Source organism: Scatophagus argus, chromosome 10 (genome assembly GCF_020382885.2).
Source record: "Scatophagus argus isolate fScaArg1 chromosome 10, fScaArg1.pri, whole genome shotgun sequence".
Classification (NCBI taxonomy): domain Eukaryota; kingdom Metazoa; phylum Chordata; class Actinopteri; family Scatophagidae; genus Scatophagus; species Scatophagus argus.
Genome location: NC_058502.1, coordinates 1,135,057 through 1,155,973, shown reverse-complemented (window position 1 = coordinate 1,155,973; position 20,917 = coordinate 1,135,057). Strand labels below are relative to the sequence as shown.

Below are 20,917 nucleotides of genomic sequence, written 5' to 3'. Positions count from 1 at the left end.
TGGATAAACTGGACCTTTAACACAGTCACAACACGTTAACACAACAGGCAGTGAATGAAATATGAAGGATTTGTCACCCTGCGGTGGGCTGACAGGTTTGATACAGCAGCGTTCCTGACTGGATGTGTTCAGGGAGGATCTGATCTTCTCCCTGCCGAGCCCTGAGCCCTGCGAACCACACGGCCAGCGTGGAGCTTTTCCATCAGGGCTGTTCTCTCCTCTGCGTCTGTCTGGATTTCCTCCGAGACACTTTGACATTCAAACCAGCTGCTCAGGCCCGCGTCCAAACCAAAATCAGGCCTGACGCAGGCAGATTAAACAAACAGAAGTTTTCCTCCACCTGCCAGTCAGACAGGATTTCAGCGCTTCTGTAATCAGACAGAGAAAATACCCCCTCGGGCTCTGAGCTGCACTGACGTCACAGTCTCAGGACAAAAAGTGCTCTGACTCTACTTAGGACTCATCCACTTCCTCTTGTGTCTTGCAGGAATGCAGTCAGGGTGCAGTTCCACTCACTTCTCTTACAGGTTTGGGAAATGCTTCATCTTAACTGTTTCAAGGCTGGTGTTTCACTGACAAAATCACTCACTCATCTTTTAATATTTGAAATGAAACGATCCCATCGTCATATTTGTTTGTCTAGTGGTGTCAAGTATTATACAGGAACAATTCTGTAAACTCTTCCTCTTTACACCGAGAGGTCTAAAATTCTTTTACAGAATCAGTTTAGATACGGTGATGACGGCTGAAAGAGTTTGGAATTGTTTTGGTTGAGGTACCTTGAAAGTGCTTCAAAATTGTTTGAGTTTTATTCTAAAAAGTTGCACAAACGCTTCTAGTTCATTTCCAAGCATTTGTCACATTGCCTGATGTGTTGACTTAAGTGCTACTTCCTCAATAAATGCAAACATTAGTTGATTAATCAATTAGAAAATTAGTTGCCAACAATTTTGGGTAATCGATTAACCATTCAAGTCATTTTTCAAGTAGCAGATTTCAGCTTCTTAAACGTAAGGATTTGCTGCTCTTCTTTGTCATTTATGATACTAAATGACTTGAGATGACATGACACGGACTTGAAGAAACATCGATAATGAAAGCAATCGTCAGTTACAGCCACACTCCTGGAAGTCTTCTCACAGGAACCAGTACAGCATCTCATCCACACCAGCTGACATTTACTCTGGTACAGGAGGATGACGTCCTCCTTCTTGATCCCAACAGACAACATCAATGAGCACAATGTGGGCAACAATTCAGAGGTCTGGAAACAATGTAGTATTGAGGAAAACAAACCATTAAAATAAAGACTGGATCTGACTGTGCATCAAAGGACTTGGATCAGGACCAAACCAACCACCAGCCACAAATGCTGGAAGGAAAGATCCACACGACCTTAGCAGCAGGTCAAGTGTGAACTGCAAAACATCTCAGGTGCAACTGCAGATCTTAAATGCACATATACTGTAATAAAGGTCTGTGTGACTGAGACAAATTTCCGGGCTTCTTGCCGTCAGGTTGGTGCTTTTTGGCCCGGATGCAGCAGAGATGCTGCTGCTGTTGCAAAAGCAGCCTGAACTCTCCAGGTTGCCGCTCTGATCTCTTCAGCCAACCCGCTCGGCCCTCCTCAGGCCTCCTTGGTGTCAGTCTGGGCAGCAGAGACCGATCCTAAACCCTGTTTTGGTCCATTATGAGCCAGATGTCTAACACCACCTCCTGTGGGTTTCATTAACACTGTTGTTACGCGTTAAGGCTGGGATGAACACGTTTGAATGAAAACAAGGCTCAAAAACTGTTACATTCAAGTATTAATAACAAGGTAAAGGTATGATACACAGTAGTATTACAACTAACTGCACCAAAATACCTCTGCAGGCATCAACAAGTAGTTTAAGCTTTTATTATGTCTGTTGCTATGTGTTGTACCCAATTAAATCAGAATCAGAATCAGAATTCCTGTATTTATCTCCGAAGGTATTTTTTCTTCTTTATTTTTCAGATGTAGTTAATATTGCTGCCCCGTCCGTGAATGTCGTTAAAACCCGATATGAAACAGATCACGTAACTGTGACAAGCCTGAAATAGCAGCTTTTCAGGAACTGAAAATAATGTTGTCTTCTTCAGGTCTGATGGACAGACGCCCACAGCATCTCGGCTGCGTGGTGGCAGCTGTGCGGAGGTTAAACGGTGTGATGGATCAGCTTCAGAAGCACAAAGCAGAATGTAAATGTGGGCTAAGCCCTGAGGAAAGAGCCTGCACTGAGTCACTGAGCCCTGCTGTGTCACACATACATAACTGGGTCATGATTAACATATCAGGATATTACACAGCTATAGGCTGCACACTGAAAAGACACAAGTATGTCAAATGGTCAAGTGGCCTCTTTAATCCCTCTATCATCACAGAAACTGATACTGGATTTTACCCTCAGTATCTCTGTAGCTGGAGACTTGGACACCAGTGAAGAGTCTTTGGGTTTTGGACTGCTGGTTGCACTGATAATCAGAAGATTAACTGATAATTACAAGAATCATTAGCTGCAGACTGGGTAATGGTCACAAACGGATTAATCATGTACAGTAGTTTACCTACGACTCCTCTGGATGAACATTCAATAAGTTCACACATTAATAACTGAGCTCTGTCTCACTGAACTCATCCAAAAGTAAAGTTAAACCACAATTATCTCCAAGTAAAATCAATTTGTCACGATAGCAAAATCTCTCCTGTCACTGCACAAATGCCAGAGCGTCGTTACAACTTGAGATCTGTTCATTTAGTGACATGTGGACCAGATGAAGGAGGACATGAGTGGAGGTGGGAGGACACGTGGTAATCTGTGGCCAGTGGGACTTTACAAAGTCAACCAATCACACAACACCAACTGAAGGCATTGGGAAAGAACAAGACTGGGAACAAAATGCTACCAGGTAACTCCATCACTTCCACTGAACCTGAGGACGAGCCTGACCGGCCCTTCAGACGGGGATCATTGTTTATGGCGAAACACCACATACAGCAGAATATGAGGAAGCTGAATGCTGTATAGCTTCTGCTGTCAGCACGCTAGCTGCGTTAGCTTCAGTCAACGCTGACCTTTGAACCCACAGAACATCTGCACTGACCACAGCTTCCAGCAGGCCAACCCACACAATGCAACAGCTCAAACCAAACATGGCTCTTCGTTTCAAATGCAAACCTGCCAGAAAACATGTTTAAAAGGTTTCGTGCTTGCAGTTCAATGCTAACGTGTGTCGTGCCTCTGGATGAAATGAAATGAGTGAGAGATTTCAGGGAGGATAACTTACAGCTACACTGAGACAGGAAGTGGTGGTTGTTTCTTTCCTCGGCTGTAGTGGAAAGATGGGGAAAGTGTTTGTCTTCTTTTTTTTTAGTACTTTGCAGAATATTTACGGAGTGATGACCACATATTTTTATAAAGCCCACTGAGAAGACACACGAAGTCTGGAGTACATGAGGACAGGTGAGCAGGTCCTGATTGGAGCTGGTGGTTGTTTTACTAGCAGACGTAGTTCTGGGTTTAAAAATTACGTTAACCACATCACTAGACTGGCTGTGTGTGTGTGTGTGTGCGTGTGTGTGTGTGTGTGTGTGTGCGTGCGTGCGTGCGTGCGTACCTGGTGAAGAAATCTGCGATGCCGAACCTCTTTGGCATCAGCTTGGACTCTGAACTGTCTGAATGCTCGGTCAGGTCTGGCAGCTTGTCCGGAGCGCTCTGCCTGCGACCCGCTTCCAAAACGTTCCTCAAGTCCTCCCCGTAGTCCTCATCTCCAAAATAAAAGCCCCCATCCTCGTCAGGGGACAGCGGGGTGGCATCGCAGCTGAGGGACACGGCGAGGTTTAGATTAGTCCTCAAACTTTGTGGCCTGACGGGTAAACTAAGGTCACTGAGTTCCTCCTCATCCTCCCTGGTGCTGGGCTCCGAGGGGGGACTGTCACTGTTCACACTGGAGAGGGTTGGGGGGCAGGGCGAGGCGAGTTTGGCACTTGATCCCATGGCAGAGGAGTCACAGGACGGGACCGGAGAGGAGGGATTGAGGAAACGAGGGGGCTGTGCAGCAGATGGAGCATCCTCCTCGGGGCACTTGGAGACCAAAGCTCCGCTGCGGTCGCTGAGACTAAATCCGGACCCAGCATCGTTTTCTTGCTGTGCCCCAAGGTCGTAATGAATGTCGGCGTTGCTTTCGGGGGTGCAGTCCGAGTCGGCCCCGTCACATGTTGCTCTGTCAGTGTTTACAATGTGTAAACCACCGTTGGCTACTTTCACTTCCTCACAGTCCACGTCGCAGGAACCGAGTCTCTGGTCCGGCAACGGGCTGGAAAACAGCCCTGACTGTTTACAGTAAGAGACATCCGCTTCGCACCCCGGCCTGTCAGCATCCCCGTTCAGCATGTTTACATGTGGACAGGAGGCGGCTGCGGCGGAGCAGGCGCAGTTCCGCTGGTGCTTCCCTGTGCACGGGAGCCGGTCCTGAGGGAGAGGAGTCCCGGTACAGTCGACAGTCGTCTCTCCTCTCGGTGTAACGTCGTTACAATTCGGGATTTCCCCGTCGCTCTCACCAGCAGGATGCTGCCATGTCTGTCGGCCCGTCTCAGTCGAAACCCGACCCAGGAGCACAGCTGGACAGGAAGCGACTGTGGTCCCCGTGAGGCCGAGTCCTCCTCCTTCTCCTCCTCCTCCTCCTCCTCCTTCCAGCGCAACAACTGTCGGCTCCTCCTGGCCGAATGACTCAGTAAATCCGTTCAGGGCACTGTGGTCGCTGTAACCCCCCGAAATCACACAGCTGTCAGTCAACTGGCCAGGGAGGTGCTTTTCCGCCGCGACCAACATCATCTCCCTGCTGTGTGGGGGCGACTGTCCTGAGGCGTCTCTGTTTACATTCCTCCCGTTGCCGGTCACATAACTGTGACCGCTCCCAGCTTCCTGACCCCCGCTGACACCGGCTAGCAGCGCTGTGTTGTGGTCTCTGAATGCGATGTAAGACTTAAGACCCGTTTTGCCCACTCCCCCTACTCCTCCTCCTTCTTCTTCGTTCTCATTCAAGTCGACTGTAAGCGACCCTCCGTTCTCCTTCGTCGTTTCCATGACCACTCAGTCCACCAAGCGAGCCTCGGCCCCGGACATAAAATCCTGCAACGACTCCTCCTGCCCCGTCGGCCGAGCTCCGCAGCAGCAACAACAGCGGCAGGTTTTGTTGTTCTTGGAGAAAGGGGCTACCATTTTAGCCAGGGATACTTCGGCGTTACCTGACACCCACCGGATGTAACGTATTCATTTCTGGAGTCTAAAACAACTATATTTTCTCCGTCGTTCGAAGTTAACGTTGCCGCCGAGCTGAAGATTAATTAAATCCCTCAGCGTTTGGCTGCAGTAGCGGCATTCCGGCCACAGTCCAGCGCCATCTTGAAAATACCCCAGCAATGACGTCATGCCCCCCAACTCGCTCGCCGTGTTTTGGTTCGCTGACGGACATACAGCGACGCTTACTGGTCAGTCCGTGCAACTGCACCGGAGACATCTGAGCCGGTTGACCCCGTGAATAACGACAACCGTGACAGGAGTACCCACATTCCTCACTTGGGTAAAACCTGCAACTTTATGATGTACAAATACTCCACTTCAGATAAAAATGCATTAAAGTTTTACTTTATTTGTGTAGCACATTTCATACGGGTTAGGCTAACTGAAGACCCAGCTTGACAAGCTGATAGTAGCTGAGATAATCCAAATACTACGTTTCATCTGAAACAATCCCTCATATTTTGGGAGTTTAATAGATATATTTCAGTGTAAAGAAGCCTCTCACTTCAGTCATGAAGGTACAGAATTTGCTTGATAAAAATTAAGTATAAATTGTTCTGTACAGTTCTGTACTTCAAGCACTTTCCACCACCACCATGCATTTCTTCATTCATAACAAAATCCACCTTGATTTTTATTTTCATATATGTTCCTTTCGTGCAGAGAACTTGTGTATTACCCTCTGTGCTAAGAAATCAACTCACTGACAGTCAAAGCACCACAAGCGACCTGATCCAGAACTTTATTTGTCTGAAGACTTTATCTGATGGTTAGAATATGACACAGCTTTGAGTCAGCGCTGAACATCAGTCCGAACGCGACAGTTTTAGATATCACAGTTTCATACTTTATGTCTAATTGTTTATTGTTTCAATGACAACAGTACTCTGAAGACCAACATATAAACAGTCAAAGTCAGCAATATTTCCTGCTCGTTCTGTGAATTTTATAAAATCCAGCACATCACAAAGACACGAAACACAGTGTAAGCAGATCTTTTATTTGTTGGTTTAAGGACAGAATTTTCTATGTGAGACGGTCAACATGCTGTGCTTGAGGTCAGCTCTGAACAAGCATTTCGAGTAAAAGCATTACATAATTGTTCTTAGAACGATTGCTTCATGTTCATCAGCCCATCGACTTCCCCACATGGGTTCCTCTGACACCCACTTCACAATCAGGCCTGGTTCTAAACTAGTGGTTAAATATACACAAATATTGTAAATGTGATCCAGAAATGTTTGCTTTCACATTTTACCCTCTTCTACTGGAAGCAGCACTTTCACTGTTGACTCTGATCTTCACGAGGACATCAGGCGATCGCTCCAACCCCAAGTCCATAATTTTATTTGTAAAACGGATTTGTCATGGGTTCACTCTCCTTCTCACTGATTGGGTTCTTCATCCGGCAGGTGACCGTCTTATCCAGCTTTATCTCAAGCCTACTGATGTCTCTCTCCTTGACCGACGGCTCCCAGGCTCCGTCTCCCATCTTCCAGCTGTAGGTGACAGGTTCAGCTCCGTCAGTTTCTCCTTCACAGCTAAACGTGCACATCATCGATGATGGCCCACATGAAACTGGTGAGATCCAAACAGAAGGCTTTGGCACTTTATTGATGACCTTAACAGTGTTGATCTTCAGCTGGGGAACGTTGTTGATTTCCACTGAATAGGAACCCGAGTCAGCTTGATTCAGGTTTGAGATTTCCAAATGTGCAGTGCTGTTGTCCAGGGTTGTGCGACCCTTAAACGTACCATAGTAAGTGAACCCATCAGCGGTGTTCCATTCGGCCAGCAGATCGGTGTTGTGTTTCCACAGGATGCTGGTGATCGGTGCAGTGAAAACAGGCCTCAGGTTTAGCTTACCGCCAACAGCGCCGTATGATGGCGGGTCTTCAGCTACAGCAAAGCACAGCTTCACCAACAGGAGCAAAAAGGTGGCTCGTTTCTCCATGTCACAGATCAGTTCATTCTCCTGTGGTAAAACTGCGCTATTTAAACAAGCAGGTCGGAACTGCCCCTTCAGGGGTCGGACAGCCACCAGTATCTCCAGCCAATCACAGCGATAGTTTTTGAGCTTCATAAGAACTCATGTTCTATGAAATAAAAGTTGTTTTTTTTTTAAAGTTGCACGGTTGTTGTTAAACTGTTGCGACACAGAAGCAGACCGAGTCAACTGTGTGTGCTCAGGCGAAGTCCTACTGGATCTGAAACCCCCAAAAAGTGCCAAACAGGAAGCGGCTGCGCTCATACTTTGGTGCTGGGGGCAGCAAAGTTGTGTCTGTCTGTAAACTGACTTCAGAGTGAATGTTGAATCTTGAGGTTTTGCCTCCTGTGAGCGTTAAAACCTTCAGATGACCTCGACAGGGTTTTGGCACTGAGCTCTTTAGCGCCTAAAGGCTCAACATGCTGACTGACATCTGAACCGAGCAGTTTGAAAACCAACTCAAAGGCACAAACCCAAACTGCCTCCATCGGCTGATCTGAAGCTGAGTTGTGGCAGGCTGAGAAAAACAACACGTGGTATTTACTGTCCAAAGTCTTTACTGACTTTAACATAAATAGATCACTTAACATTAACATTGACATGGCACACATTGTGGCACAATACAAAGTAATGGCACATACATTACTCCATCTCAGTAATATCTAACACATTTCTTAACACTTCTGAAATGTTCTCACTTAAAAGGCACAGAAGGCCAACTGCACGTTTCCATGTGCCGTCTGCTGACTACATCAAATCACTTGTGGGTGGGTGGCGTTTCAGAAGAACTGGGATCATAAAACGCTTACACACACACACATTTTGCTCCAGAGTGCTGTTTTGATTGGTTACTGGTAAAGTAAAGTTTTACAAAAATTGGTCCCATTGTTAATCCATCCATCCATCCATTTTCTATACCGCTTATCTGTCAGGGTCGTGGGGGAGCTGGAGCCTATCCCAGCAGACTACGGGTGAGAGGCGGGGTTCACCCTGGACTGGTCGCCAGTCAATCGCAGAGGGGCTGACACACAAAGACAAACAACCACACACTCTCACACTCACACCTAGGGGCAATGTAGAGCAGCCAATTAACCTAATTGGCACAATTGTGATTGTGGGAGGAAGCCGGAGAAAACCCACGCAGGCACAGGGAGAACATGCAAACTCCACATAGAAGGGCCCAGACCGGGATTCGAACCTGGGACCCTCTTGCTATGAGGCGACAGTGCTAACCACCGCGCACCCCCCCCCCCGCCCCCATGCTAATTGGTATGTTAACTGTTCTCTTAGCTTATTTGGTCTTTTCTTGAGACTGAAGAGTTGAGCAAAACGCAGATGTGAAGAAAATATCCCCGAGCACACCCACAGACGCCGGCGGTTTCACTGACCGACTGTATGACTTGCAGGTGTGAGCACCTCGAGCTCCTGTTCAGAGCCTCCTCCTCCTTTACACTAAAGGCCTTCCGACCGGTTACAGATTTGCTGGAGGTTTTCATTCAGCCACAGGACCGTCACACGGACACGTACAGAAAACAGACACAAAGACCTGGTTGACTGAGAAAATAAATAATCATAATAATGATCATCCACAGCCGGGGGTCCGACTGTGTTGGTCTCCCAGAAAGTCCAACAGCGTCCACCTTCACGGGGCACGAAAGTTCAGCACCAAGCTAACCTTCAGGTTGTAATGCTGAGTGATCAGCTGCCAGGTGTGTATGTACTTTCGGACTATCGCCTCACAATACACAGACGTCTCTGACGTGACATCAACACTGTTTTTTCTTCACAGTCTGCTGATGATGTCAGTTCATATTTATGAACTACAAATCTGTCCGAATCTTACAAACTGTCCCTTTAATGTCTCAGTTTCTGTGATGCAAGCATCTCATGTTGGTGTAAAGAGGTTAAAGTGGGATAACAAGATCTTTCAGGTCTATAAAGAAACCAGCTCAGCTGTCTGTCTATGAAACACTTAGTTTTCTGTTCAGGTAGAAACAGCAGATGATGAAAAACTTACAAACTGTCATCATTACGACACAATGCAGGTGAGCACAGATGTAAGGTAGTTCTCTGTAACGTGATTGTAAAAGTTTTTCCTTTTCACCCAATTTATGTGCCTGACTCTGTCACAAAAAATGGCAAAGCCCAAGATATGTAAGAAGTAACCCAATGGGTTTAGAAACATCAGAATGACCCTTTAAGACCCCATCAAATAGCCAAGTGAATTTCATCAAAATAAAGCATCTTAAAGGCACAGTGGCACTTGGCTTTTCCCTGCACTCAGCCTCCCAGGAGGGATGTGATGGTGGTCACGTGGACAATCAAACAACAACGTTTGATGCCGTCACATCACTAGAGTCGCGGCCCAGCGAGCTCCTACAAATCTAACGTCACTTCAGTTGGAGGAAGATTAACATGTTTAAAGTAAGTATGTGTGGTCACGTGACTGCAGGATTCACCTCACGGATTCACCTGCAGTCACATGACTCCATTAGGGAAGCTCCAGAGGCTGTCCTTTATCCCCAGCATCTCTGAAACACAGTGAAAGTGACGTCTCTGTCCAGAGTCTGCCTCCAGCTAAGGCACAAGCACCACGACCGTCTTCAGGAAATGAAATACAAGCAGGGGATCAACCGTCCCACTTCCCTGGAGCATTACAGACAGGATGAATCTTCATCAGCCAATAGCGTCCTGTTCCTGAAGGCAGAGCGTCGCTCAGCCTCCATGTCACGAGTTCACAGACACAACAGTCTGAGTCCAGTCCTTCAGGTTAATTAAAGGGACAGTTCACCATTTTGGGGCAGCAGTCCCATGAGGAATGAGGCGCCAGCTGCTGATGAAGATGAAGACGAGGCCGCTGGCCTCACCTGTGGCTTGATTTCCATTTGTCATCTTCATACAAAAGAGCCTGGGAACAAAAGGAAGCGTGAGCCACAACAGATGAAAAGTGACGCAGTGAACACGATGAAGCTCAGTGGTGCTCTTTAAGATCAAATTATCAGATTGTCTCGTTTCTGCGGTTGCCTTTCATTAAAAGGTACACGCAGACCTTCAGACTGATGCAAGCTTTTAGTTTTTCATCTTTCATTTTTATCTGAAGTACGTTGATCAAACAGCTAAATAATATTAAAGTCATCGGCTTATTTTGCGTCACCTTGCTCTCCAGCACTCGGCTGCGACTCGGGCTGCTCAGCTCCTCCAGAGTTTCTGCTGCAGGTTTGTTGAGGGTCTCGGGCAGCAGGAGGCCCAGGCAGCCTGCAGACAGGCCACTCAGACAGAACACAGTGAAGGGCATGGAGGTGTGGAGAGCCCGCTGCAGCACGCGCACACACACACACACACACACGTCATAAAAACAAAGTCTGCTGTCGTTCAGACACAAATGTAAACCCACTAAAATGTCACTGTTTTATAAAAATAACCTACTTGGAAATTACCTGCAGTGGATTTTATCACCTTGATAAAACAGTTTTGTTGTCATTTAATGTAAATATTATACAGGCTATTAATCGGTTTCCCCAGCTGGGCTCCGTGAAGAGCATCTGCAGTCCACATGAACCCGACACGGGAAAGACACACAGTTTATTGGTTTGTACGAAGGGGCTGCCGCTGCCTCTGAGCTGCTGACATCAGATCTGCTTGACGTGAGATCAAACTGACCTTCAGCGGCACCACTAGGTGTCATTATATCCTTCAGCTCAGAGCTCAGATTTCTCCCGCTGTGATCTTAACGACTCTCTCCTCGTGGAACATATGATGTTCCTCATCTAAAAAGTCACTTTTAAAGGCAACTGAAAGGTTAGTGGCCAGTTCAGAACAACAGCGTATAAACTAATTAAACCTTTATTCAAGGACTTTGATGAAAAAAGTCCAAACATGAATACTAACACTGTATGAATAATAACTGCTGATGAATTATTAAACATGGAGGTTCATGCTTGAACTTGAAAACATCACTTTGGTAAAAAACAAAATAAGTTTCTGAAACTCAACAAGTGAGTGAGCTGAGTGAGGCTGCGAGGTGTGGCTCTTGAAGAGTTTTGGCCCGACCCCTGAGCCAGAATGAGTCATGATGCAGCATGAATTATTACGGTTTTATTTCCTCGTGCTCTCCACATCACACTTCACATCTCAGTGAGGTGAAATCACTCGTGTAGCTTTGCAGTTTGGCCGCTCACTTGAGTCTCCGGATGGACGTTAGCCCGGACTGAAGGCAGATCCTGACTGATAAATCAGTAAATCAGAGGCGTCTCCACCGCAACATCCCCACTCAACAGCTGACCATATCATCATACAACTGTTTCCTTGGTGCACGTTCTATTCCAAATTTAATGCCTTGTGTACGTCCTCGTTGTGTGTAGCACGAAGACGACCACCACGACTGCCAGCTAACGTTTCCTCGACACAGTGGACCACAGACTGGACCACAAACCACTGCATGTCAGCGTCTCACAGCAGTCTGACCTCAAGCCGAAATGTCCCACTGAAGGTGAGCACATCACTGCAGCTGACGTAACACAGTTTGCCGTTCCTCCTGCCTTTGGGGAGCTGATCCTCCCACGTCACAGATTACTGAAAGCTCCTTTAAATTCACTTCTACAGACGGTGAGATGAATTTCTTGCTGGTGTTGGCTCACATTCGGTCCGAGAGAAGCTAAAACAAAGTCGCACTCTTACCATGGAGGGAACGAACGGCGCGAGGATTCCTCCAACCCTGCATGACATGGAACAAACTCCTAAACCAGCGTTCCTGAAACACAAAACAAATCATTCAAAAATAAAATCACACGTGAATTCCCACGGCACCAGACATTAAGAAGGAACACGTGAAGCACAACCTGTTGACGTCACGCCGTGTGACGTGAGGGATTACCTCGACGGGCAGCATGTGGTCGGCTCACCTGATGACTGTAGGGTAGAGTTCAGAGGTGTACACGTAGGCGATGTTGAACGCTGCGCTAACCATCAGTTTTCCCACAAGCGCCAACGACGTGATGTTCAGGAAGGTTCCTGCAAACACAAACAGTCCCACTTTGCCTTTAAAGATCCTGTTAAGGAGACCATCAGGCACACAACATGAACCTCAAGCCTGTGTGGTTTCTGAAGCCAAATGAACAAACTTTATCAGTTTGTGAAGAATTAGTGTGAAGCATCACACAGGAGAAACAGCTGACGGCACATCAGAGGAGCCGCAGGAACGTCTTCACAAACCTCAGCTCTTTTGATGCTGCAGCCGTCACTCCTGGGGCTCACAGCAGCATCAGCAAACTGTGAGACGCTGAACTGTTGCTTCTGTGTAATGCGGTTAATGAAGACATTTAATCCAACATAATCATAACTTAATGATTAACTAATTTCAGCTTGTTCAAGATAAGAGAATTAGTTCAAAACCAAAATTTAAAGCGTAAAAGAGCCGGATCAGACGAACAGCTAAGGCACAGTCAAGACACAGACGTTTGAAGTGAAGCGATGAGGAAATAACAGCAACAAGAGGCTCACAGAGGAGCTCTGCTGCCAGGCTTCACTTCTTTTGCATACTTTGTGGTTTGAATCACTTCAAGTGTTGAGTTTGTGTTGTTTCCGGCCACATCCAAGCCCCCTACACACATCATGAACACACTGCGTATTCCTCTGTGAGTGTGTGTCACTGTGTCACCTGCGTTTTCGGGGATGAACATGGTGCAGAGGCAGGCAGAGCCGGCCAGACACAGGAAGCTGGCCATGCTTTTCCTCCTCCCAGCCCTGTATGGCAACAACCACAACACACAACAACATCAACAACTCATCAGAGGACGCCCGACGCTGCCCGCCACAAGAGCCGCAAACAGGACTGATCACAGCAACATGGACAAACGAGGACAGGAAGTCGGTTGTTCTTTAACAAAGCAGGGCTGTAGGCTGTTATTAGCTTGTGACTGCATGACCTCAGAAAGGACCTCAAGTAACTGGAGATTTGAATACTTTTCATAAAGATCAAACAGTGAGGTGTGAACAGGTGTGAGGTGCGCATTAACAGTGTGCATTAAGTGTGTGTGTGTGTCTCACCAGTGCTTGTTGATGAAATAGACGCAGAGCGGGTAAGCGGGCAGCTCCACCAGGCCGTACATGGCTACGTTCACATAACGACTACCAGACATGTCACCGGCGCCCAGAGTCAACCCGTAGTACACCAGACTGCACGCATACCTGAAGAACACACACACACACACACACACACACACACAAAGTCGTTTTTCAGTCACATTTCTGAAATAATGAAACTGAGTTGTTATCATAGTCACCAGCCGCAGTGTGTGTTGGTGGTATATGTATATACATATATGTACTGTGTATATATATATATGGTGGTGCACTCACCAGATATACATGAGCACGACGGTCCTCGGACGGAGGACTGGATGGATGACCAGCTGCAGGACTCCTGCGTCCCTCTTCTCGGGCTTACTGGCTTTGGCGCCGGCGGTGCGTTGTAGTGTCAGGTTGTTGGCGGCCTTGCCGTTCCTCAGCGCCATGTAGCGCAGGACCTGCAAAGACAAGACGGTTCCCAAATAAGTTAACTGGCCAGGTGGCACAGGCTGGTTCAATTCAGTTCTGTAAATGAAGAAAAACAAAGGACAGATGTTTCTGTTTGACCCTTCCCAAACAGAAAAGGAAACATCAGCATCAGCAACAAAATGATGCACGGTTCAGGACCTTCACGCAGACGTTACACTGTGGTGTAAATCCCATCAGACCCTCCTAACATTGTGGCTTTCACACTTAAACTTGTGGTAATTTCTCTTTTCTGAGCTCATGGAGTTTTGTAATACTGATGTTGAGGCAAAGCAGTCAGAAAGGAGTTTATTTTCTCAGGAGTATGTGGGCAAGTCCCACCTGGGCACTTCAGCAGACACTAAACCCACCTGAAAACAACACCTGCATCAGTATACTCACCTCCTCAGCTCGATCCGTCTGACCCTGAGAGAACAGCCAGCGAGGGGACTCTGGCAGAGTGCTGGGGGGAAGGAGACCAGAGGAGACATTACAGTCCAGGCCCATTGAAAGACTCACAACAACATACTAACAATACATTATTCTTAACTTTAAAATCGAGCGAGTGCAACCTCCCTGGTCACAATTGTTTCCCACTCATTTCTGTGTCAGCAGACTTGTCTCAATATAAGCCACAGTAAACAACATTACAGAAGGGATCCCTACAGAGAGACCTTGTTGTTAAAGAGTAAACTCCTTGTTGTTTGAGCAGGTCTCACTGGTGAGAGGTGAGCTGTTGCATCTGTGAAATCAGTTAAATATTCATCCATGACTTTGGAAATAAATTCTTGCTGGCCGTCCCTCCTCCTGCCTCCAAGTCTGACTCATGTTTCCACTGAAGTCTTCCTGCAGTAACTTGACGGGCGGAGTTTCCCCTGAGGAATTCAGTGTAGTCATGGCAGCCGTGTCGCGGCTGAGCTCATCTACTGGGCAGATTCCAAAACTTTTAGTAAGTATAAATCAGGTTAGAAAATATCAGAGTTCCTCTTGAAAAACAACTGATAGGCAGGCTGTTTGACGGCCGTTTCCTTTCAGCTGGAACCGTCAGTGGTCTCTGTGACTGCAGACTACCTCACACTCACAGTCGTCATCGTTGTTAGACCTGCCTGGATTCAAACAGGATGAGGAAAAGTCCCGCCTCTGAGGTTTATACTCACACAGACAGCAGGAAGAACAAGACACCGGACGAGTTGGCCGCTGTGGCCAGGATCCTCCACGGCTGGATCAAGTAGCCCAGAACTCCAAAGAGGGCGATGCCGACAGCAAAAGTGGCGCTGGTCAACGTCCCTGAAGGCAAAAGAAAATCCAGAACAATTTAACAACTCATAAAGTCAGGAACAACCTGGCAGCACCGTATGTGGGACAGAACTCTTCTGGTGTTTTCGTACCAGTCATGGCCCAGTAGGACTTGCCCACATACTCCTGAGTGAGGACGAAGCAGACGAGGCCGATGCCTCCGTTCATGAGCCCCACCAGGAGACGAGACACAGCAAAGACCTCATAGCTGGGCGCGAAGGCGGTCACATATCCAAAGACCACCTCAAAAAACAGGCCTGGAAGCAGGGAAAGAGAGACACGTGAGGGGGGGCAGGGTCCTGGCTCAGACTTCGCAGGCTTTTCAGGGTAGTCTGGTTCTAGTCCTGCTTCCCTGGACTGGTCTCTGCCACCATTTTACTGGTTCTTGATATCTGCACATTCCTGGCACACCTTAGACACCGAGATCACAGTGCTTTGAGATTTATTACAAACCACAAAGCTTTCAGTCATCTTTGTACTCTTTATGGTCACTAACAGACTCAGTCAGAGACATGCGGGGTAAACTCCCATCCTCCATATGCACCGTGATGACACACCGATCTGACTGGAGACGGTCTGGGATTACAAGATGTGGTTTTACTGTCGGAACTGAACTGGGACAGAAAGTTCCAAAGTGCTCTGCTCCTGTCTGTGTGCGCACGTATTTGAATTAATACTGTACTTTACGTTTCCTTGTTGCTTAATGTTGCGTTGCCTTGTTATATTACCTCGTTGGGCAGGTCTCTGTTTTAAAACAGATCACTGGTCTCAGCAGAATTCACTGGAACAATCCTTATGAAGGGGGATGTATGTGATAATGGAACCTCTGACTTATTATGATGACACTGACGCTGTGTTTAATGTGGACTGGATCACATCACTGATCTGCTTAATCAGGTCGGTAAAATGTGTCAGCGATCATCCTATTTAAGATAAGATAAACCATTATTAGTCCCACAGCAGGGAAATTCGTTTTAAAGCAATAAATTAAACTCTGTGAAGTCTAAAATGGTCATGAGACAACCAGCCCCAGGACAAATCTGCCTAATCCTGGTCTCTGTGGTACTTCTCACCTGTCAGGTAGACAGGTCTCCTGCCGATCCTGTCAGAGAGCGGCCCAAAGACGATATTCCCCACCAGAAGGCCGGCGAAGAACAGAGATCCAGCTAGACTGACCTTGTAGGCCTGCTGCTTGATGAGAAACCACTGGGGAACACAGACACAGGAAGAAACCACTTCCAGTCTTTGTAAGCTTTACTTGTACACTTTCACTCATGCAAACGAGCACCCATTCTGAGGCGTCGGCTGGGTGAAAGCGAAAACACATGCAAACTCTGGTTCCCTGACCTCCGTCACGATGGTGTCGATGTCCTCTGTAAAGACGACGCGCTGGGGAAGCTCCTGCTGGCTGGCTGGGACCCCGTCCTCCTGCTCAATCTGATACGCTGGTGTAGTGCCAACCAGAACAATCAGCATGGACTGACAGGCCATGTACACCTGAAACACACGGGTAACCATGGTAACAACGAGCTGGGAGACAGAAGAGGCCACACGTCTCCATCATGGGGCAGCAGCTGCCACCCCAGCTTTGGACCATCTAATTAAAAAACATTTATAAGAAAAGCTTTGGCTCACTGGATTATTACAACAGCAAAACTCTGATGTCTACGTCATAGAGTCCACGAGTGACATGTGGGATAGACAGAAGGTCAGACACCGATTTTGTCCCTGGACTGTCTGCTGCTACCAACATTTTGAAGACAGACGTGTCCAAAGTTCAGCTCAGCCATGCAAGCACAACACACAAAAGCACCAAAATCAGTTGCTACAAGCACCAAACAAAAAGCTGTGTCAGTCAGCAATGCAGCAACTGTTTGCACTTTCAGACTGGAGCCCAGGGAAAACAACCTCTTCTCTTTAATCAGAATTACTGAAAGTGAAGAATGAATGAGTGAATGAGTGGATAGTGTCTTTATACTTAGGTCTCTACCTAAGCGCCTGTTTAATCCCTTACAGAAAGCCTTTCTTTTTAACGACGGCTGTCGGAATTTTGCACGTTGTGACTGTGTGATCCAGATAAAAGCAGCTGTAGACATATACTGTTTCATACAGTCAATTTTTAGACGGCAATCACCTTTATGGGCACAATCCTATCAAACCTGCCCCTGTGGAGGATGACAGGAGAAGCACCTGAAGGTGACATCCCAGACCCCTGCTGGCTGCAGGGGCCACCTTCGTGCCACCACCTGAACGCTCTACATCCGCCCCTGGCTGATTAACTGGCTGATTAACTGGCCAATTTCGGATGAGAGATTTGAGTTTTGTTATTGCGAGGCCAATACGCAGACTCTCGTGTTGTTCTACCCTAAGAACTGAATTCTTCTTCTGTGCTTAAAAGTGGCAAAATCGTGTAACAAAACTGTCGTTAACTTGCTATTATCAAAACCCTTTTCAGCCATGACGGGCCGACAGCCTTTTCAGATCAGTGCTGGTTTAACAGGTTTTAATCAGGTGATTTTATGTGTACTCTTAGTGGCCTGGCAGACAGACCGAGTAGAAACATATGGATCCATACGGGTGCTGGTGTATAGTGGGGGTGGACTTCCTATAAGAGTTTCTGTGTGGGCTCAATCGTGGAAAAATGACAGACATGAACAAATTAAGAGAAAATCAAATCCTCATCACGTAAATAAAAGCAGCGCCGAAACTTCTCTAACTTGGCTCGGAGAAGTTTCATGACCGGATAGCTAGCGTGGTGTTAGCTTAACCACTAAGGGAGGCTTTTACAAACTTAATTAATGATGCGCCCATTTGAGATTAAGCATGATATTGGTGGTAACTGAGATCAGTTGGTAAATTACTTAAGATAAATTAGAAATAAGTTGGGTGCTGTGATAAATTCGGCATGCGTTTTCAATAGCTAAGAGCTGCATTATTTAAATGAACGTAAAGAAACATCCACACGCTTCGGACTGCGTGTCAGTGCATAACCTGCGCCGGGTATGTTATTTTGGTCCGATACCACGAATCTACGCTTAAACGAGATTTTGTATGGTCTGCCGAATACAAACGTTACTCATGTAGATGTGCAAGAAGCAGCAAATTATGGGCTTTATTACCGAGAGGCCAAGTCCCAGGCAACTCAACGCTAGACTCTTTCTGAAGCCTGGTGTAAAGGTTCCTGGACAGTACCCTTGGCTGGACTGCCTATTTCACAGGTAATGAAGCGATTACCGTTGGAACATTGAAATGTTTCAGCCTTAAATCTTATTAAGCTGCTCCACAGCCAAATCCCTCAGACCGAGCCTGCAAGCCACGTAGCGCTAAAGTTACCGATTTTCCACGGCTAACTGGAACGTCTATGCAACGGTTCTCGTTTACTTCACAGCCGTTTTCAGATATACTAACCTGTGTCAGAGCAAGGACAGCCACCGCCCGCTTCTGATAGGGCCCAAACTCGCCGACAACAAGAAAAGCTTCTTCTAAATCCATCCCAAGCAGGTCGCTCTCTGGTTAGCATCACCACCGACGAGGAAAGAAATGTGAGTGTAATCCGCGCTCACTTCCGGCTTCGCTTCAGTCCTGCGGCCATTTCTTACTCGTGGAAAATAATCACAAAGTCTGTTTTCGGTTTTCGGCGTTTATTCGAAAGGCACTTAATAAAAACAGTCAAATGGTAATCAACACTTTAAAATGCTAGCTTAAATAAATTAAGAACAATGGCATTGATAAAGTGGTTTTAGCCAAACAAGAAATACACCAAATTAATTACACAAAATGGCAGAAGTCACTAAATATGCAATCACAGAAGGCAGTGCAAGCTAATAAGCCCATAACATATTGCAGCAGATTGGTCCGTTTTTTCCCCTCATCACATACAGTAATGTTATCAGAGGGTGAGTACTGTGACCCCACGTGAACGTACACGAGGTGACCACAGTAAAAAACGAGACAAGTTCATACACTGTACACGAGATAAGTTCATACACTGTACATTCCACAAACCTGCCGATCCCTCAGTAATTATCTGAAGCAGGACTAAAGCATCCACAACTTGTCTTCTGTTTGAGTTCAAAAAGATAACAGGATATCATAAGTGCTTTCACACTCGAATGATCCGAGTCAAACAGTCTAAATAAAAACTTACACAGCGCTGTTGTTAAAAGCTGGGCGATCACATATTTTCACACTTTCAGTACATTCCTCCAGATTGTCATAATACTGAGAAATGAAATGTCGAAACAGTTTTGCTCTTCAGTGTGACGTTCGTGATGCTCTATCCATCCATCTTCTCTCTTCATCTCACCTCATATTTACCGCCATGTCCACATCGCCCAGCCCCACTCCTAACAACCAGTAAACCTGTACAGGTGGAACTCAATAGAAGCATGTTTTCATGCAGTTCTCAGGTCGAATCTACTGTGTGTGAAAGAAATTGGAAAAAACATCAGCCGCAAGTAACATTCAATGACGCACACAGCTATACGTTCAAGAAAACACAAAATCTGGCAGCAACGACCGCGTAGAGCCGCCCCCGGGGAAGACTTGACCCTGTTCCGGTGAGAACAGCCCTACTTCGAAGTCTCATTCGAAGTCGCTTTCGGTTCAAGTAGTTTACCTTCCTCACTTTTGGGGGGTGAACGTTCAGTATTACCAGCATTTCCACCTTGAGAATCACCCTTCACGACACCAAATCGAGCCATTATTGGGTCTTTCTTCCAGTACGCCAACCCACACAGAACGACGATTATGAAGATGACGAAGATGACGATGCCAATAATCTCTCCAACCCCAAGTCCATAATCTTCTTTGTAAAACGGATTTTCCTTGGGCTCACTCTCCTTCTCACTGATTGGGTTCTTCATCCGGCAGGTCACCGTCTTATCCAGCTTTATCTCAAGCCTACTGATGTCTCTCTCCTTGACCGACGGCTCCCAGGCTCCGTCTCCCATCTTCCAGCTGTAGGCGACAGGTTCAGCTCCCTTAGTTTCTCCTCCACAGGTAAACGTGCAATTCGTCAATGCAGGGCCACATGAAGCTGGTGCGATCCAAACAGAAGGCTTTGGCACTTCATTGATGACCTTAACAGTGTAGATCTTCGTCTGGAGAACGCTGTTGATTTCCACTGAATAGGAACCTGAGTCGGTTTGATTCAGCTTTGAGATTTCCAAATGTGCAGTGCTGTTGTCCAGGGTTGTGCGACCCTTAAACGTACCATAGTAGGTGAACCCATCAGCGGTGTTCCATTCGGCCAGCAGATCGGTGTTGTGTTTCCACAGGATGCTGATGATCGGTGCAGTGAATTCAGGCCTCAGGTTTAGCTTACCGCCAACAGCGTCGTATGATGGCGGGTCTTCAGCTACAGCAAAGCACAGCTTCACCAACAGGAGTAAAAAGGTGGCGGAGGTCTCCATGTCACAGATCAATACAAGACTCAAAAATCGATGTTCATATCAGTAAAGACGTTAAGAACGCCAGAAACTGACAAAACGTCCACACCCTTCCTCCATTACACGCAGCGAGTGAGCGTTCAGTCAGGGCGAGGATCCGCATAAAGGTTTAGGTGTCCTTGTCAGTGCCCGATTCAAATTCTATATATTTTAAATTTTAAACTCAGAACCTAAGGAAGATTTACTTAGTAGCACAGCTAAAGTGTACATAGCTACCATTTAACCTGAATATCGTAGCAACTGGAATTTGAATCGATAGAATCAATAATTTACACATTCTTCTTTTTCCAGAAGGCAATGATGAAACCAGCTATATCAATATTAACTAG

General features: G+C 46.7%; 4 protein-coding genes across 5 annotated transcripts in view; all 4 read right to left on the bottom strand.

The window, feature by feature from the left end:
* LOC124065929 (TBC1 domain family member 12-like) overlaps positions 1-5,456 on the bottom strand; it is a 32,715-nt gene extending 27,259 nt beyond the window's left edge. For both annotated transcript variants that reach the window (XR_006844510.1, XM_046401858.1), the window contains exon 1: positions 3,640-5,456. Coding sequence is in view for 1 of the 2 variants with exons in the window: in XM_046401858.1 (XP_046257814.1) it covers positions 3,640-5,108 (1,469 nt within the window). In the remaining variant the exon portion in view is untranslated. The remainder of the gene's footprint in view (positions 1-3,639) is intronic.
* An 847-nt stretch (positions 5,457-6,303) lies between these two features.
* LOC124065930 (SLAM family member 5-like) lies at positions 6,304-7,872 on the bottom strand. Its single transcript, XM_046401859.1, has one exon. It carries the CDS (start codon positions 7,405-7,407, stop codon positions 6,670-6,672), a length of 738 nt encoding a protein of 245 aa, XP_046257815.1. The 5' UTR covers positions 7,408-7,872; the 3' UTR covers positions 6,304-6,669.
* A 989-nt stretch (positions 7,873-8,861) lies between these two features.
* slc22a15 (solute carrier family 22 member 15) lies at positions 8,862-18,746 on the bottom strand. Its single transcript, XM_046401856.1, has 13 exons — positions 18,547-18,746; positions 16,486-16,635; positions 16,212-16,344; positions 15,231-15,395; positions 15,000-15,129; positions 14,245-14,305; positions 13,669-13,835; positions 13,357-13,497; positions 12,968-13,053; positions 12,213-12,321; positions 11,989-12,061; positions 10,466-10,624; positions 8,862-10,219 (listed from the first exon to the last, which is right to left on the bottom strand). Exons 1-13 carry the CDS (start codon positions 18,628-18,630, stop codon positions 10,175-10,177), a joined length of 1,503 nt encoding a protein of 500 aa, XP_046257812.1. The 5' UTR covers positions 18,631-18,746; the 3' UTR covers positions 8,862-10,174.
* Positions 18,747-18,762: 16 nt separating this feature from the next.
* Positions 18,763-20,693, bottom strand: LOC124065928 (SLAM family member 7-like). Its single transcript, XM_046401857.1, has one exon. It carries the CDS (start codon positions 20,550-20,552, stop codon positions 19,710-19,712), a length of 843 nt encoding a protein of 280 aa, XP_046257813.1. The 5' UTR covers positions 20,553-20,693; the 3' UTR covers positions 18,763-19,709.
* Positions 20,694-20,917: the final 224 nt, after the last annotated feature.

What these genes read in the sequence shown, in the direction of transcription:
- LOC124065930 (XM_046401859.1), bottom strand. Translation starts at nt 7,407, where the DNA reads ATGAAGCTCAAAAACTATCGCTGTGATTGGCTGGAGATACTGGTGGCT.
- slc22a15 (XM_046401856.1), bottom strand. Translation starts at nt 18,630, where the DNA reads ATGGATTTAGAAGAAGCTTTTCTTGTTGTCGGCGAGTTTGGGCCCTAT. An exon ending in TTGTTCTTCCTGCTGTCTGT is followed by an intron (nt 14,306 to 14,999) that starts GTGAGTATAAAC and finishes CCTTCCCCCCAG; the next exon opens with CACTCTGCCAGAGTCCCCTC. An exon ending in TATTTCATCAACAAGCACTG is followed by an intron (nt 13,054 to 13,356) that starts GTGAGACACACA and finishes GTTGCCATACAG; the next exon opens with GGCTGGGAGGAGGAAAAGCA.
- LOC124065928 (XM_046401857.1), bottom strand. Translation starts at nt 20,552, where the DNA reads ATGGAGACCTCCGCCACCTTTTTACTCCTGTTGGTGAAGCTGTGCTTT.